The 19617-nt window shown below is 29.9% G+C and overlaps 1 protein-coding gene across 1 annotated transcript; it reads right to left on the reverse strand.

Annotated features, from left to right (window-relative positions):
• Positions 1 to 1674: 1674 nt before the first annotated feature.
• On the reverse strand, positions 1675 to 19198 carry LOC129614970 (glutaredoxin domain-containing cysteine-rich protein CG31559-like). The gene is made up of 4 exons (XM_055529967.1): positions 18099 to 19198; positions 2281 to 2514; positions 2145 to 2210; positions 1675 to 2069 (listed from the first exon to the last, which is right to left on the reverse strand). Exons 1-4 carry the CDS (start codon positions 18951 to 18953, stop codon positions 1896 to 1898), a joined length of 1329 nt encoding a protein of 442 aa, XP_055385942.1. The 5' UTR covers positions 18954 to 19198; the 3' UTR covers positions 1675 to 1895.
• Positions 19199 to 19617: the final 419 nt, after the last annotated feature.

Raw genomic sequence — 19617 nt, forward strand, 5'->3', positions numbered from 1 at the left:
GTGTAAAAATATAATGATGAGAATGAATCATATGTAATGGCTACAATTTTAGACTTCTATAACTTATTATTTATAACTTACGAAAAAAAATTATGTTGATTTATTTTAATTATAAAAATCTGGCACGTTTTTTTTTTTAAAAAGGCTGTAGCTTGAAAACGTGTATTACTTAACTAGTCGTGTGTGCTTGCATTGCAAGCCTTGCAAATATTATGTTTGTAGTTTTGAAATTGTGTTCCATTCTGTGTGTGAGATATTTTAAGTTTACTTCTTTTCTTCAAAAACACACGTGTAATATACATACATATAGATGTTTTTTTCCTAATATTTTATAAAATAAAACTAATATTTTATAAAATAAAAATAATAACGAAAAATTACGAAAAAGTACATAATTAAACAAATAATTAGTTCCTTTGAGATCTAATATCTTTGCAGTAATTTATTTTAGAACCTCGCTCTGAGTTATATCGCATGAAATCGTAAATTACTTTTAAAAATAAAAACTTTAAGCGACAAATTACTGTATACGCATAAAATAATTCGGTACAAAAATGCATGCATGCTGGTATTTAGATTTTATAATCCAGGCGAATAAAACGCGTGAATGTGTAATCAGTTAATACTAATGATATTAAGGGTAATGCGTATAGCAGACGATTTCCATGCAAAAAGTCCCCGGTTCGAACCCTGAAAAATGCCAGATGAACTTTTTGCCAGATGAACTTTTTTAAATGAAATTAAAAAAGAACTTTGCCAGATGAACTTTTTTAAATGAAATTAAAAAAGCTTTAACCTTACAAATCAATATCAGCGAGTTTCCGTTTTAAATATTTTTTTGATAATATCCTATTTGTAAAAAGTTTAATGCAGTAGAATAACATTTTATAAAATTTTGTCCTAAAAATATATTGTCAAGAAATTTAATGCTTACTAACACATTTTGCAGCAGAAAAAATGCATAACTAAATGCGTACCTACATACTAATTATAAAACAATGTAGATTGTATTAACTTTAACAATTTCCTTGAGGAAGTACATATTCACTTGTTATAACGCACACTTCCAAAACACAATTTGTATAGAATACTTAAGCTACCAAAAGTAAATAAAAATGACCCCTACAAGATGTAGTTTTGTAAAAAGCGGTAACAAAGCATCTTGGTTGATGAAGGAGGGGGTGGAGGGGGGGGGGGGGGGGGGAGTGGGTGTGATTCTTGATTTTTCTGGGACCCTAGAGGCAAAACCCTGTCTAATGCTTTTTGTCCCATGTCTCTAACCCTTCTAGAAGTACCCGTACTTTTTGACACCTCAGAAGTAGCTATATATATATATATATATATATATAATATCTCGACGTGGAAAGTTTTCGCCTAGAGAGCAGTCACTGGTTCGAGCCTAGCGTGAGGAATAAATTTTTCAATTTTTCTGCCTTGAATGGTTCCTTGTATTATCTATCCGTTTTGTAAATTATCCGTGACTTCAGCAATGTCATATAAACGTTGCCAGAAATAACCAATTAAAAAAACTAGAATATATTTTCAGCAGTAAAGTGCTAGTGATTAAGTTTTTTTTTCTAAAAAATCTAAAAAGTTTCATGTGTCCAGGCATTCAACGGAATAAAATATGTATATATGCATTTTTTTCTATTTTATGTTTTGTTAAAAACTTGTATTTTTTCTACTAAAAAATTTATATATAAATTTACATAATGTAAGGTTGTATGATAAACCGTAAATTTTTAAATATTTGTATGTAATGTATGTAATAAAATACAAATCTTAGATAATTAGATTTCTTTTCAAGTTTAAAAACTAATTATTTAACAAAAGGACAAGTTTATTTTGTTTCATTAACTAAATGAAAACTTAATTTTAAATTTAACTTTAACAAGTCAACAGTTGTGGCACTTTACTAAACCAACTTCGTCACAATTCATGCACTTCAGTGCTATAAATTCTGCTGTAAAATGATTTCGATGAAGTGATTTCTTTGAACCATTGCAGTATGGGCATGGTAATAATCTGTATCCTCCACATACTTTGCAGGTGACTGTCACGTCAAATGACTAAAATATCCAAATAAGTAGAATTAATAACATTTTTTTAGTCATTTTAATCGTTTTCAATTTTCAAATTTTTACCTTATAAGGTTTTAACAATTTCCTTAATTCCCCGGTTTCATTCAATTTTTCTACTACATCAGCATCCTAGAATATGAAAAAAATTTTAAAACCTATTTATTAAGATTTATCTTTGGAATTTGCATAAAAAAATTACCCCAACGTACTGCCCTTCTACAAACAATTGAGGTACTTCGATAACATCCATTTGCATTCTCTCTTTAATTTCTTGTTGATATTCCAAGCTCATAAAAACATCTCGTTCTTCAAATTTTACCAGAAGGGTTCTCAAAATTTGTTTTACGTTTGCACATCTAGTATATGTTTCGCGAATGATACCCATACTTGTGGTATATACAATTACTTTCCCTATGTCTTTTTTTTTTAAATTCTAAAATTATGAAAATTTATTAGAATTTAGGCATTAAATAGTATGTAGTATTATTATATAGTAGATCTATGTAAAATTTAAAAATACTAATTTAATATTTTTTGTTTTCTTTCTGGACAAAACTTAATTAACTGAAAATTTCTCGCAACATATTCTTATATAGAATAGCAACATATTCTTTTAATTGATGATCTTCTTATTCATTCAATTGAGAAGAAAAGTTTAGTATTTTTATTAGTTTGTTAAAAAATTGATTCTGGAAAACAAGAGTGCATAACAGTTTTAGATCTGGAATAAATTTTAAGTTGGTTTTTATCTTTATAAGGAGTTTTCAAAAAGTTAAATGGATTCGATCTTTTATAGCAACGTTACAAAAGTATTGAAAACTCCTTTCAGTCTTATGAATTTGAAAAAAGTAATGCAAAGACGTATTTGCATTTTGCATTGAAACATTTTTTTTTTTTAAATTGGAAAACAAAAAAATACAAATAGTACAGCGGTTACAGCTAATTTATAACAAGCTTTCCTTTAAGAAATTAACATTTTTAGTTATTTAAAATGTCGGACTTCTTCTGTATAAATATTAAAAACATATAAATCATGTCAATGAATAAAAACGTTATGTTTCAATTAAATATTACGAAAAAACATGATAAGGTACTTCACAGCAGAAGATAAAGGTATGATAAAAACCAGTGGACAATTTTATAAATTAGAGATTTTCATAAACGCAATACTACAAAACGCAATATTGCAAAACACATCGATATGAATGATCTTGAGAAATTTATATGAATATTGAATATATCATATTATTAAGTAGGTATGTACATATGTCATAGTTACATAGTTACCAGAATTCTCTACAGACTTACCAGATTTTTCCAGCCATTAACAGAGCATATCAAATTTCTCTACATATAGAAAAACTAAGTATAAACAAAAACTGTGCTGAAAGAAATTTTACAAAATTCTCACATCTCTGTTTTGTAAGAATCTTCAAACAATTTTAACAAAACTTTGCAATTAAACTTTTTAACTTTGTTTTTATTGAACGTAATTCAAAATTTATTTTAGTACATTTGATACATGGGTTATTTTTTTAAAAGTTATTTTTTTCCAATTTCAGCGATTTCTTACTGTCTAAACGGTTTATATGGCTAAAGGTTTTTATGGCTATAGGTTTATATTTAAGTGGGCTAAGAGAGTTATATAACGAACCTTCACATAGGCATGTCAGCGGAGCTTAGTGATAGCGTAGCTTCTAAGCATCAATTTTTTGCTTCGTCAAAGAATTCTTATCCGGGCTTATGCTGAGAAAATTGTCATTATCGCTAGGAACCAGTTCGAGAAATTGACGTAATCCAAAGAAGCAAAAAATTAGGTTCCAGGAAAGTCGGTGGTTTGGTGGTGGTTGATTGACAAACTCGTATATATTTTATATTCGTCGTAATAGACGTTGTTTAGGAACTAATCCTTCTGAACCTCATTGTTGGTATGGCAGCGAAGGTTACCATTCTGCATTTGGGAAAGAATTAAGCTGGAATAATCTAAGTGAAGGATCGTGATACCTTAGCGTTGCCCTATGACGACATGATATGAGGTACAGCTTCGAAGAAAATAAGATAATTGACAAGGAAGGAAACTACCACACCTCTCGTTGGCCGGAAGCTCTTTTGCGGGCTGCGGAATCAGACATACTGTTACTAATGAAAAAAATAAGCGAAGAGGCGGTCGAAGCTCTGGAGAAATTTTCCGGGACGGATTTGAGCGATTTATAAAAATTATAAGATTGGCCAAGACTCATATAAAAGTTAATCAAAATACAGGGTGTTTCGCATAAAATAGCAAGTAATTTCAGGAATGCTTCTTTGATCAATATCCAGTGAAACATTGTAGGGGGGTGTATGCAGATTTACGCGTTTTCGAACTAAAGCCTATTGAAGAAAACACACACCAGATTTTTCGTGCATAAAAGTAAATGCATGTAACTTTTCCCCGGTGGGTTAGGTAACAGAAATAGCCACAACAGGCATGTTTATGGTACAAATTCACTAAAATCCGGGACAAACCTAGGAACGTCTGGTCCAGAGTGGACAACTTCCTGGTCTGTGTTTAATGCCAAAGGGACGGCCATAAAAAAAACCCTAGCTGGATTAAGACCCATATTTCTTATACACTATATAACGAAAGTCATCATGCACACTATATTTTTGCTATTTCTCTGAATTTAGTAATGTGCATTCATAGTTTAAGGCATAAATAATTTAAAGAACATTGAGTATAACATTCAAGGCCTCACTTAATGTACGCTTACACTTAAGAAAAATATGAAAAAGTTGTGATCTTTTTTGCAACGAAAGTTATCATACATTAATTTTATGGAATCTGTTTCGCGACATTTACGCGGCGCAAAAACACTTAGAGAAACCACAATAAAGGAAAGGGAAATAATAATGAAATTAAAACACAAAGGCAAATCTATCAGACAAATTGTTAAAATAATTGGTCGAAGTTTTTCGACAGTTGCCCAAATAATAAACCGTGCCGAAAATTCAAGAACTGTAGAAAGTCGTCATAAAATTGGTCGTCCTTCAAAAATGGATGACTGTACTAAGGAAGGTGTTTTGCAAGAATTACGGAAAGATCCAAAACTGAGTGCTACAAAATTAGTTGCAAGTACATCACAAAAATTGCACAATGATATTCATACCCAAGCTATTCGTAGATTGTGGTCACGTAAAAAACCTCTAATATCAGATATTAATAAATCCAAAAGATTAGAGGTTGCAAAAAAATACGAAAAAGCAACTTCGGACTTCTGGCAAACCGTGCTCTTCACAGATGAAAGTAAATTCAATGTTTTTAGCGCAGATGGTAGGGAAAAAACTTAGCGCAAATATAGTGAAGCACTGCATTTGCAACATATTATGCCCACAGTAAAACATAGTGGAGTTCTGTGATGGTTTGGGGGATCGATGGCGGCGTCTGAGGTGGGTAGTTTTCTTTTTATTGATGGGAAAATGGATCAGTGGCAATATTTAAATATTATTAAAAATAATTTAAAGCAGTCTGCCGAAAAATTAGAGTTGGGATCAACCTGGGTCTTTCAACAACATAACGATCCCAAACATACTGCCAGTTGTAAAGGAATGGCTGTTGTATTTTTTTTTGTTTTTTTTTCCCCTTATTCACTCTTAGAAGGAGCATTAAACTAGGGCATGATATCATGCTAGTTCCATAGCATCATAGAGTTAACTAGGTAGGTGACTAGCCTGCCGTAGTTTTATTTATATTAAATATTTAAGTTTATTAATATTTACTGTTTATTTTCCTAAGTTTTTTAATATCGAATATTACGAATATTTGAAAATTACTTGATTTGGTCAAGAAAGAACATCTGTGGAATTTTTTAGAACAAAAAATTCAGAAACACGGCGCAAGGAGTCTTTGAAACGCGTTATAATTGAAGAATTGGATAAAATACCTAGTCCAATCTATGCCAAGACGTTTGGAAGTTGTGCTTCAAGCAAAAGGTAGACCAAGAAGGTATGAGATACCATACTTTCTGCAATTTCTTTAAAATTTTTATTTAGTGTATGATGAATATCGTTGCAATTTTTAATAGAATTTTTTGTTTTATAACTTTGAATTAATGAATTGTTTTTGTTATATTTAAGCTTATAATTTTGTTTTACTTCGTTTTCTAACAAATAATAAAAGTATTAGCTTATTTGGATATCTTTAATGTTAAATTATTCAAAAAAATAATGGTGTATGATGACTTTCGTTGCAGTGTGTAATTAAAATTGAAATGTCAAATATTAAGAATAAAAATGCGGTAGGGATATCTACAAAAGTGTCGGCAGAGACCACGACTATCGGTGAGGGCTTGGCTGAATGTTGAAAGTCCATTAACTCAAGATAGAAAATCTAAGATTACTGGGACAAAGCAATACAGTTTCAAATAGCACCGAGAAAGACAAAATAGATATGGTCATGTACGAAACAGATGAGGAAGTGTTGGCTTGAGAAACTAAAAGAAACTCAAAGAAAGAAAAATAGAAGAGAAAAATCAAGAATTCACTAGAAATCGAACCGGAACTAGAAGTGAATAGTAATAAAGTAGAAAAATCTCCACCGAGTAAAAATGCTCAACGGTAATAGTGAGTAATAAAACTAATTACACGCAGTTAATAAGGGTCCTGAAAGAATAAAAAAATTAAGGTAAACAACGGGTAAAGTTTAAAGGTAAAGGTTTTAAGGTAAACAATGGGCAAAGGGTAAAGTTAAGGTAAACAATGATCAACTAAATATAAATGTTGAAAATGAAAATAAACATAGACAATTAACTAAGGCTATTAACAAAGCTAAGTTGAAATGGCATACTTATGAAAAATACTCATAAATTGACGAGACCAATTAAAGTAAAGGTCAGGAACCTACATCTATCATATAAGCCACAGGATATTAAATATGAACTTATCCAAAGGAGATCTAAATGCGTAGATGTCATAAATGAAATGAAGGACTCCTTGAACGATTAATGCTCTTATATCAAATAGGGTAAAAATGGTATTACATACTCACAAGCAGCTTCCAAAATTGCAGAAGTTCACCTAGATAACTAAAAAAGGCATGAATATTAAAGAAATTGACAATAATATAATACAAATACCTAAAGAACTTTACAGAAGCATCATGCAAATTATTCAAGACATGCTACACAGAAGTGGCGAAATCTCAATAATATTACTTATATAGTGAATGGGTATTCTAACCTATATCTAGCGACACTAAAGAAATTTCTGGTACGGAGAAGGCTAAGATGGCGTTCTAAGTAGAAAGCACGAATTGCAAGTTTTTGTTTAAGTTAAAAATATCGATGTATATCTGTTGTCAGAAACAAATTGATGAAGGTATTGGGTGTTCTGGGTTGTAGATGCTACAGGGCAAGTCACCCTGGTAGCCATTCAAGAGGAGATAGTACTATATTGGTTAAGAAAACCATAAAGCATTATGAAGAATACAAAATAGAGACGAAGCAACTTCAACTTCTTATGGCTAAAATTGAATCCACCAAGCAGAACTTCAATGCTGGTTCAGTATAGTATCCACTAAAAAGTAACATAAAAAAATATTTTTAAAGATCTCTTAATTGGGTAGGGGGGAGAAATAGGTTGTTACTGGGAAGTGATGTTGGCGGGACTGGAATCACCTCGCATTGAATGGGAACTAGATTGACATGTAGTTGAGAAGAGTTAACAACAGCTATTTGAAAATTGGCATGTTTACATTCAACTGGCAGTTCGACTGTTTGACGTCGGTCCGACTGCCCGACGATTGGCTTACTGATGACAAAAAGCCCTGGATCTTATTGATTTTTTTTATATCTAAAAGAATTCGTCAAATTTTTTGAATTTGGAAGATGATTTTAATTAAAGTCCACTTAATTAGAGCGAGTCCACTTTAGTCAACAAAACCATAGATTGGCCAATTTTCAATTCAACCATGATGTTATTGGAAATTTAAATCTTCATCCTGAGCTTCAGACTAAAGATCAACTAGAGGAGATTTTATTAAGTTAATACAGAAGGCCGTGTAGAAAAAATAAAAGATTTTCTGAATTCAAACCTGTATCAAGAAATTATCTTACAGCTATAACTGTTTTAATAGTACAAAAGAGAAGGATTTCGAATAGACTTTCTCAAACACTCAAAAGAAAAATAGATAATTTTAAATCAGTATCATAAGAGAATTAGATAAAGAGCTTATCGGCAACTAAAAAAATGAATTATTCGTTGTAGAAAAGAGTACTGAGGAATCGATAAAGCGAATCTCTTCACTAAAGAAAAGGAAATTATAATAGAGCCATAGTGCTTTTATCCCTATAACTTATGCTCTATTTACACAAAAAGAAATTTTCCAAGCAACAAAGTTGCTTAAATTGAATAAGGATCAAGATTTTTATCTTATTATTGTTGAGATATTAAGAGAAAATTGAGAAAAGCACGGACATTTTTGAAAAAAGTGATAAATTCATCAGTGAAGGTGTGGTATGTTCCTAATGTTTAGAAAGTAGCAGAAGTTATTATGATAGGAAGATCGAGGAAACCCTTGGATGAGCCAAAGTCATATAGACCGATTTCTCTGCAAATTGTTGTTAACAAGGCTGATTGAATAATTTTAAGTTTGATTTTAGAATAAAGCATGCAACAATTGACTAAGTACACAGAGTAAGAAATATTGTGAAGAAGGCGTTAGAAGGAAGGCAAATATGGTCAACAATATTACTGGGTGTGACCTCGGCTTTCAATAAAGTTTGGCAAGACGATTTTTTATTTAAACTTAAAGAAATTGATACTTTTGCAATTCGTGGAGTTACTGAAATCATATTTATCCAACACGCTTTATCGATTCAAACAAGGAGTACTCCTCGCTTAGGGGAGATTAGGGCTGGTGTGCCACGAGACAGTATTTTGGGTCCTGTAATACACGTGCTTTATACATGCTATTTGCCAGACTAAGAGGTTGTAACTGTGACTGCACTTATGCACCGCGACAATATGGCAATATTACTTAGCAGTAGAATCTAATGTTGAAGAATTGACAAAAAAATTACAAGAAGCAACTAACAATATAAATAAATGTGCAAATGTTGACACAAAACAACGAAAGGGACTAATAGTTAATAAGTGTGGCTGGTTTTAGGAAGTAATGACCACCTAGGCGCGTGATCATTCAGCTTCTGTATTTAAAAAACACTAGAACAAGCTAATCAAACGTAAACCTGGCCTAAACAGAATTTATGAAAACTAAAAAAAAAATGTATGTTACGTACTGACTAATAAAAGCAAAAAAAGCAGATTCAGAAAAATCAGGGTTATTCAAAGCATCAGTCACGAAAGCAGACGAAGGCATTTTTACAATTACCTTCTTACAACATAAGCTTCATCGCAGATTTTCATAAATTCAATGCAATTTACTAACCTAACCCGTCGAAAAATTCTCAAGCGAAGCAACTGCTGCCGCAGTGATATTGGAAAACGTTGTATCCTACATATCGAGAGTACTTAACAATAGAAGAAACATATGAGAGAGATAGCTCTTAGGAATAGTTTGAGTTTTTAACAAATTTAAATGTTATTTGTACTTAGAAAGAAAGGTGACAGTCTTAACCGCTTGTCATCTTCTAACATTCAGTTTAGGTAATCGAAACGATAATGCCAAGCTTAAGATATTCTGGGGAATTTTATAAATTTTTTAGTTTTCGTTGAAAATGGTTTTGTGATACATACATATTAGCGAACAAATAATGTGTTGGTTTTTAAGCTAGGCTAAACTAAAAAAATCAAGTTTACGGTAAAGTTTACATTTATGAAAAAATCAAAAATAATTGCCTTAAACACTATTGGGCATAAATGGTATTATAAAAGGAATTCCATTAGCCAATCCACAACATAAGAACCAATATTTGCATTCTCCATCACAAAACAAGCCATAATTTTTTTTTAAATTAATTTTACTTTGCAACTCTTTCGATTTGACATTTTTTTATTAGTTTTAGATTTTACTCAAAATCTTTCTGGCTTTAATTCATTCTTTTTGTTTCTAGAAAGAACCTTTAATGTACTTGTAATAGAATGGAACTATAAAAATAAAAAATTACAATTCATCAACCAATTACAAAATGTGAGCAAAAAATTTAAAATGGGGCAAAAATCTCAAATTTTGTCTAGAGAAAAAAAATACTAATTTGAAGCTATTTCTTGCACTTGAAAAAAAAAAAAAGTGTACACATAAATACTAGGTCTGTCTGGGATAGAAGAAACAATCACGAAATTTCTTGAAATGAAATGGCGAAGCGAATAAAATTATTTTGAGAGAAATGTCACTAGGCGAATTTTTCTTCTAGTATGTGAGCAGAAGTAATTTTTAAAATTTTGCCGTAATTTTCAGTTGATAGCTTATATTTTTTATGACTCTATGATGGACGCTATTGTGAAAAAAAGTTAAACATTAGTAGTAAAATAAATTTCAATTTTTAAATATCTATAATGAGGTAAATGTAATTGAAAAAAACTTTTTTTAATAAATAATGTCTATGTAGCATCTTTTGCATGTAATAAAATTATTTATTTTTTATAGCAAAATAAAAGTAGCGTTTGCATATACATAACATAATATACCAATTCATAAACTTTTAGCTTAGTGAAAAACAAATCGGGAGCAGTTCGCAAAGTTAGTAGATTTAATGGAAAGCAATCCGAAGTAGCCCGTGATGGAGTTAAGTTCGGACTCGGTCCGCGAACTATAATACCACTATTCAACTATAACAAAAATCAGTTGATCGCTGCTCCAAATAACAAATTACCAATCGGAATTTTATTTTTAAAATATCTGAGAAAATTTGATAAGAATAGATAAATTTCTATAATGTTCCGTCAAAGTCCGGTGTCAAACAGGGTTTACAAATACGACTTTTTTCAGACTCTGATTGAATTATAGATTTGTTGTATTTATTTATTTTATTCTATTCAATTTTTATCTCAAAGGAGCCCTAAAACTCATACAGAGTTATATACTAAAATTTATATTCAATACAAAAATTTCAAAATAACATAAAACAAAAAGAAAAATTAAATTCAAAAAACAATATCAAAAGAAAAAAAGGGTAAAAAATAAAATGGAAATTTTAAATCGAAAAACAAAAATCCAAAAAAAAATAATAAATTTGTTAGCTATTTGTTAACTATTCTACAATTATCATATAACCAGCACTAATATTAAACTTATTTTCGTTATCGCAATACAATTTAATTGTGTACTTAATGTTTAAGAAAGAAGAACAATAAAAATAAACTGGAAAATGTAACAAATTTTACATCATGTCAGAAAATTGTTGATGAACTTTTTTTTTAAACCCTATGATTTAGGGACTTCCGCAGGTAACCTATAGTTCTAGTATTGTAATTATGAACATGTCGCAGTTTAATATTTTACTAGAATTTATGCTGTACGGAATCATGTTATGTAATTATGTAGTTTGAATTTTTCGAATAGAATATTTTATATTTTTATCTTCTCTGCTTCCAATGTCCAGATTAATGTCGCGGATCAACATTGATCGTTTTTTGTCCGAAGCTGATAAGTGAGATATAAGTTTCAAAAAGAAGTTATTGATACTCGACATGCAGTTGTCTGCTGGTCTGTATATTGCTGAAATGTTGAAATATTGTGAGTTTAAAGTCCGATTTATACTTACAAGGCTAAGGTATTTCGTCAAGTACAAATATAGCAGCACCATCTCCTTTACTGTTTTTCGGCATGATATTATTTTAGTATAGTGTTGTAAGTTGACAAGTTGCACTTTATGCTCAGTGATCAAAGTTTCTGTTATTAGAATAACATGTCTTTTTAAATTTAGTTCATCTAACATTTAGTTTAATTCATCTACTTTATTGTATCTTAAATACAAGAACCCTTAAATATATTCTTATTTGAGACTTCTTGCATGATTATTTGAAAAAATAATCATGCACTGAAAATCATGTACATACTTATTTGAGTTTAAGTATGTACATGATTTTCAGTGATTGGTTGTTTTTGATTTCTATTTCGTTTATATTAGGTCTGTCTGGTATGAGAAAGTTTTTAAAAACTTTTAAAAACTTTATAAAGATTTTGCAATGAAAGCGTCTGGGATTTGAATACTTTTTGAACAAGAATGATGAAATTCTCATTTTCTCAATGTTAAGTTTTTTCAAGTTTTGTATAGTAAAATTTGGTGTTTTAAAAACTTTTAAAATCTTACATCTGTCGAAACATACATACATATATTTTTCTTGGTTATATCAGAAGGTTTTATTTTTGAAAAAAAAATTTTCATTAACAATAACATTTTTTTTTCAAAACTTTTCAATTAAAAATAAAATAAAATAACCAAAATGGGTTCACAAATGGTCACGGCTGACAAAAATACTTTTTAATGACATTACAAAGAATATGATTATTTGTGATGTCAAGATCCAAATTCAAAATTTTCGGTTTTTGGTATAACCAAAAAATATTTGTTTATGTTTGGCAAATATTTTGAAATTTGACGTTTATCACATTTTTTTAAAGTTTTTAAAAGTTTTTTCAAGTTTTCCGTCTGGTTTATTTTAATTTTAATGAGGATTTTTTTTCTTTTTGTAAGAAATTTCCTCATTAAAGTTTAATCCCAGACAAACCTAAATAATAATTGAATTGGTTTTTAATTGAATGGGTATTGTATGGAATAAAAATTTCATCGTTGACATGAATTTTAATAAATTTTTAGATCATTATTTTGCAGAACCCTTATAGTTCTGCTTTTTTCGTTTTGCCTAATAAAGACTTTGTTATGTTTTACCCATACAAATTTTACATTTTTTTTTCTTAAATCCCTTGTTTTTTGGTGCTGCAAGTTAAAGTAATTTGTGAGCTTGTCGTTCACGAAGACTCTTTTGTTTATCGGTTTTAACATCTTTTATGGCAGCTAAACTTAAATTTTTACTTTTTATGGCCTTCATAATTTCCAATCTTGGTGGAGTGTTTCTTAACCAACATTTTTCTTGGAATTGACTACACTACTTTTGGAAAATATTATATCATCATCATCATCATATTCGACACTCATCTTAGCAAAAATTCTTTGCAATTTCTGAATGATTTAAAGAATCTGGAACTTCAACACCAGAAATTTCAATCAACTTGTTGCACTTATGTTTCTTTACTTTTTCTATTTTAAGTTTACAGAACGTTACGTCGTCTTTTTTATTCGTCGTAATCGTCGTTGATTTTTTAGCAAATTTAAATATTTTCTCTTTTTACTCATATATAATTGCAGTTATGCAATGTGAAAGTGTAAACTTTTTTAAAAAAGTTAAAAGTTTTTTAAAAAAGTTTACACTTTCACATTGCATAACTACGATTTTCCCAAATCTGTAGTGAATTCGTCTATATTTCCATTTGTCAATCCACAACATAAGAACCATTATTTTTTTTTAAAATTAATTTTACTTTTGCAACTCTTTCGATTTGACATTTTTTTATTAGTTTAGATTTTACTCAAAATCTTTCTGACTTTAATTTATTCTTTTTGTTTCTAGAAAGAACCTTTAATGTACTTGTAATAGAATGGAACTATAAAAATAAAAAAATTACAAATCATCAACCAATTACAAAATGTGAGCAAAAAATTTAAAATGAGACAAAAATTTCAAATTTACTAATTTAAAAAAAAAGTACTAATTTGAAGCTATTTCTTACACTTGCAAAAAAACGTGTACACATAAATGCTAGGTCTGTCTGGGATAGAAGAAACAATGACGAAATTTCTTGAAAAAGAAAAAAAATTCTCATTTAAAAAAAAAATTTGGGAGACGAGAACGACTCTACCAACCTCCTAGTGGTTCTCCGTAGAAAGTGTTTATCAGGTTAATGGGCAGTTCATGCAGGGAGTAAGGTGTGGGTCATGTTCAGTAAGACCGATACCATAGCTATCTAGGCTTATGCGATCATTTCCGCTCTTTGAAGTAGTTGCAAATACAGAAGCGTCTGTCCCAGAATGAGCGGCTCCCTGGTCTGCATCTGACCCCAGAGGGACTGCAGTTCAATTTTCCTGGCAGAAGATATGCAACAAACAATAACAAAGATGTTAACAACAAAAAAAATCGGATGCAGTCAGCGCATAACCGACCGCAATGTGTATTGTCTAGTTAAGTGAAAGTGTTACGGAATATTATAAAAACGACTGTTAAATACTATAAACGACTGTAAATTTGGCTCTTAGTAGATTTTCGCTTTGTGCTACCCGAATGCCCTTAAATGTTCGCCAGTTAGTTTCTGTAACAATAAGAACTCAAATATCAAATTTCAAGAAATTCCATCTATCCGTTCCGTAGATATGGTAAAAAATGTAAAATCGGCCTACAGAGAACCTGGAAAGTCACCAAATGAGGCTAAATTATATGAGCCTATTTCACTTCTACGAATTATCTCTAAATTGTTTGAAAAAATTCTATTAAGGAGATTGAAGCCGATCATTGAAAGCAGAAACGTTATTCCTAGCCACCAGTTCGGCTTCAGAGAAAAACATTATACTCGTACAATTGACCAAATTCATCGTATCCAGATGTAAGCGAACAGTGCCTTGAAGAAAAGAAAGTTTGTTCTGCTTTATTTTTAGATGGATCTCAGGCTTTTGACAAAGTTTGGCACGGGGGCCTGCTGCGAAAACTTAATAGTTACCTGCCAAAGCAGTATGTTAATATTTTGGCTTCATATCTTACAGACAGACTCTTCAGAATAAAGGTTGAGGATGATTTTTCAGAATTGAAAATTATCGAAGCAGGCGTTTCCCCAGGTAGCATCCTGGGACCTGTCCTTTACTTGCTATGTACAAGAGACTTATCTGCTTTAGAAAATGTAGTTACAGCAACTTTCACTGATGAAACAGCGTTTTTGGCCGTTGGTTCTGATCCAGCCGAAGCAATAAACAAACTAAAAAGCGGCAGTAATATTGTGCATGATTGGACCAAAAAGTAAATATTAAATTAAATGAGCTCAAATCGACACACATTAATTTTACAAAGAAACATGTGAACCAATTTCAACCCATATAAACACTACAATAGTACTAATACAATCAACAGCAAAATATCTGGGGATGGCATTGGACACTAAGCTGTGCTGGAAAGAGCATGTGAAAATAAAAAAGGTTGACCTAGAATTAAAATATAGCAAACTTTACTGGTTATTAGGCAGATCATCCAAACTATCATTAAAAAACAAAATATTAATATATAACTAAATATTAAAGCCGGTATACGGCATTTAAATTTGGGGATACGCTATGCAAAGCCACATACAGAAAATACAACGTTTTCAAAATAAAGTATTAAGAAATATGGTAGATGCACCTTCGTATGTTCGCAATGGCGAAATACATAGAGATTTAGAGATAAATCTTGTTAAGGACGAAATTGTATTAGCAGCAAAAAAGCACAAAACTAGACTGTAAAATCATGTAAGTGAAGAGGCTAAAAGTCTTTTTAATGATGCTCCTGTTATAAGGAGGTTGAAGCGTACGAAACTGATGGACCTTGTCGGCAGTTAATTTAGTAGATAGCGAGAACATACATAACAGATTCGTTTTGGGAAACCACTGGGTGTAACCAAAAGATATAGGGAAACTAGATTTAAAATTTTCAAAGTTATATTGATGATTGGTCAGTAAGAACCGGTTTCAATTTTTAAAAAATAAAAAAAAAAAGAACAAAAAAATTAACCAGACGGAAAACTTGAAAAAACTTTTAAAAACTTTATGAATATTTACTAAACATAAACAAATATTTTTTGGTTGTGCTTAGAACCGAAAATTTTGAATTTGAATTTTACCATTACAAATAAAGTTGGGTCAAACCAATGGTTTGTATTGTAGCACTTTTCCCTTCAACAAGTGAAAATTCTGCTTTTAAATACAGTCTATGTATACCTATCACACTATTAAAATTATTTTCATTCATAAACCAAACTATTTCTAGAACTGCATATATTTTGAATGAACGATTTATGCAGTCTTTAAAATAAAGCAAAAATTAATATAAAGAGGGGTTAACATAATGCTCGATTTTAAGGGTTAATTGTGTGAGTTAAGAAAAATAATTATATTTTTTAATGTTACGGAATTTACCGCTAGCTTTTTATGTTTATAGAAATTTGAAAACGTTTGCGGTTTTAGAAATATAAGGCGTCAAAAATTCAAATTTTACAAATTTCAAGAGGCGATAACTTGAGAGGGGGTGGAGATGGAAAAAAATTTTCTTCTAGCGAAATGAACTATTTGTTAATGTGTATAAGCCCCTGAAATTTCAAGCTTCTACAGGCTGGGGTCTAGAATAAAAACGAAATCAAAAATTTGGAAAAAAAAGACTTTAGATAACGGTAAATTTGAACGGCCATTTTGTTTTTCTAAAGTTTAGCTATAGTATATCGCGCTAGGGAAAGCAAGTCGCTGCCTTTATGCGTTTGCAAAATTTCAAAAATGCTTATGGTTTCATTGCAACAAATAGTTAAAAATGGCCATTTTTAAGGTTTTGGGGGGGTATAACTTCTAGAGGGGGGGAGATAGATAAAAATTTTGTTCTACGGAAATAAGTTTCTAGTAAAGATCTTTGTACTTAAAAAATTTCAGCTTTCTATCTTCAAGGGTGTAGAAGTTTTGTAAACAGACACACGGACAGACGGACGGACGGACGGACGGACGGACGGACGGACAGAGTGAAACTAATAAGCACTTTTTTTCAAAATTTTTTTGGAAAAGTGCTAAAAATCAGATTCTTTGTAATGTCATTAAAAAGTTTCATTTGTGAACCCATTTTGGTTATTTTATTTTATTTTTAATTGAAAAGTTTTGAAAAAAATGTTATTGTTGATGAAAATTTTTTTTTTCAAAAATTAAACCTTTTTATATAACGTAAGAATTTAAAAGTTTTTAAAACACTAAATTTTACTTTACAAAATTTTAATCATTGAGAAAATGAGAGTGTCATCATTTTCTCTCATTTTTGTTCAAATAGTATTATCCCAAACGCTTTACTTGCAAAAACTTTATAAAATTTATAAAAAACTTTCTATACCAGACAGACCTACTATATGTTGCAAACAAACATATTGTATGCATTTCATTACAGACATTCATATATATATGTACATATGTGTGTGTATTAATTTGACAAATATTATATTTTGTTAAATAAAATTCTCAATTCTTTTAATTTTAAGTAAATTTTCAAATAACTTTCAAATCTTTTCAATAAAAGAACCTGTTCTTAGAATAGTTAACATACAGGTACAGACCCTAGTAGTCGAACAATTAACACATATTCTAACGTACACTTAATTATGTTTTTTAAAGTCTGACTTTGTGTAGCAATGAGATAAGCTGGTGTTACCTTACCATTTTCCGGTCCGTGTGCAGAATCATGTATATTATGTACAAATAAGTTATGTGTATATATAAATGTGAAGTGTATGTACAATTAAATTATATATTGACTACATTACAGAATATTTTTACTATGTTAGTATACATATGTATGTATGTACATACAGACATATTTAAATTTTATGTAATGCCTGTTCTGACATTTATTAAGATAAGTAAAAATGGTGTAACACACTAATGCTCGTTATGTATCTCTGGAACCATACAATGAAGAGTTATCTAATGATAACCTAACTCTTCTATGATTCCGAAGCTATAAGCATTTATTTATTTGCAGGAAAAGTCCGGTACCTTTTTTTTCAACAGGCTGTAGTTCGAAAACGAGTATATCTAGTACGAGTATATTGATTCAGCATATTGATAAACTTATGTATGTATGGATATTCTTACATTTTTTTTAAATTTTATTTTCTCTTGTTACAACAATATTATCTAGAACTCGTTTACGATATTTCTCGAAAATGGTATAAGTATGTACATTAGTACATGCGTATGCACTACAATTTCTTGAACTTGAAATTAAAAATAAAATTAAAAAAAATAAACTACTTGCTTTAAGGGAAGGTTGTTGCATTTGTAAAAATGTTGCTATTCCATTTCTAACTCGATTTTTTACTCCTCTAACCGTTCCTTTTGTGCTGCGTATGGTAGACGCTGTACAATTAATATCCGTATACCCAGCAAAACTCTCGTCTCTTAAGCATTTTAAATGATCCGCATCTGAATTCGATGATAAAAGTGGTGTTGTAGCAGCATTAATCAATGTATTTTCATTTAAATGAAAATTGTAAAATTGATCACATTCATACGAAAACGGTGAAATTTTTTCAGATAAAAATTTCTTTAGCTCCATTGATAAAGAAGATGGCATCACAGAAGATGTTTCTTGTGTTTCATTTTGAATATCTTTAACAGTTACATATTCTTGATTTTTGTTTTCTAAATTTTCCACTGAATTTTTATTAACATAATTTAAATTTGTTTTTGTTGTGAATTTTCCCGTTGGTTTTTCCACATTAAGTACTATGCTATTATTATCGACGTTATCCTTGAAATTTTTTGCATCTTGAAAATTATTTTTCCTCTCTCTTATATCTTTTAATAGAGAATGAGGAAGAAATAATGTTTTTGATGATGACGATAATAAATTTGGATTACTTGTCCATGACGATACTCGTGAATTTGCTGTGATATTTAAAGAATCTGAACTCAGACTGGATTCACTTTCTTCACTATCGGTTAGACTGCCAGATCTTTGTTGATTTTCGTGGTTAGTTCGTTTTCTATTAGACTTTTGAATAATCTTATTTACATTATCAATTTTCTTAGTTAAATTTGAATCCGTATCAACTTTAATTTTTGTAGACGCTATAGGTATACCTTTTTTATTTAATTTATTTAAATTCATTGCACTAAAGAACCTATTTTGACCTTTGTAAGCCACAATTGAATTGTTTGTACTATCATTCTTTTTATCAATATTATTGTAACAAAAATATGATGAAGTATTGTCCTCATTATTTAAATTTTCGCTACTGGAATAATTATTATTACAATTATTGTTAATGCTATTGGTACTGTTATGGTTGTTACGAGAAAAACTACTGTTATTATTAGTTAAATTTGGAATTGGTTCACTAAAATTGTTTTTAATTTGATGTACCATTTCGTTTATTTTTTTGTAAATAATTCTTTTTTAAAATAACAAATGTGTTTGATATATTTTCACTTTTTCTAATAGTACAATCAGATAGTTTTGTCTTTCTAAAGTATACTTTCTTTTTCAAACTAACGCAAAAATATTTCTCAAAAATATCATACATATATATCACATAAGTATGTATCATATACATATATATAAGTTGTTTACGTACATATGTAACAGTATTTGTAAACTATGTATATAGGTTGGCATGTAAAAAATTTTATTTTTTTCCTGCAAAACTTTTCACTCTTTTGCTTACAGTTTAATAGTTTTTACGGTCAAGATTCTTTTTCTTTCACTTCTTTTTTACAATTGAAAAAATTTACATAAACGGAATAAAAAGCATTTAAAATAAAATCTTGGTGAA

This window comes from Condylostylus longicornis, unplaced genomic scaffold (assembly GCF_029603195.1).
Source record: "Condylostylus longicornis isolate FDR11 unplaced genomic scaffold, ASM2960319v2 ptg000131l, whole genome shotgun sequence".
NCBI classification, from domain to species: domain Eukaryota; kingdom Metazoa; phylum Arthropoda; class Insecta; order Diptera; family Dolichopodidae; genus Condylostylus; species Condylostylus longicornis.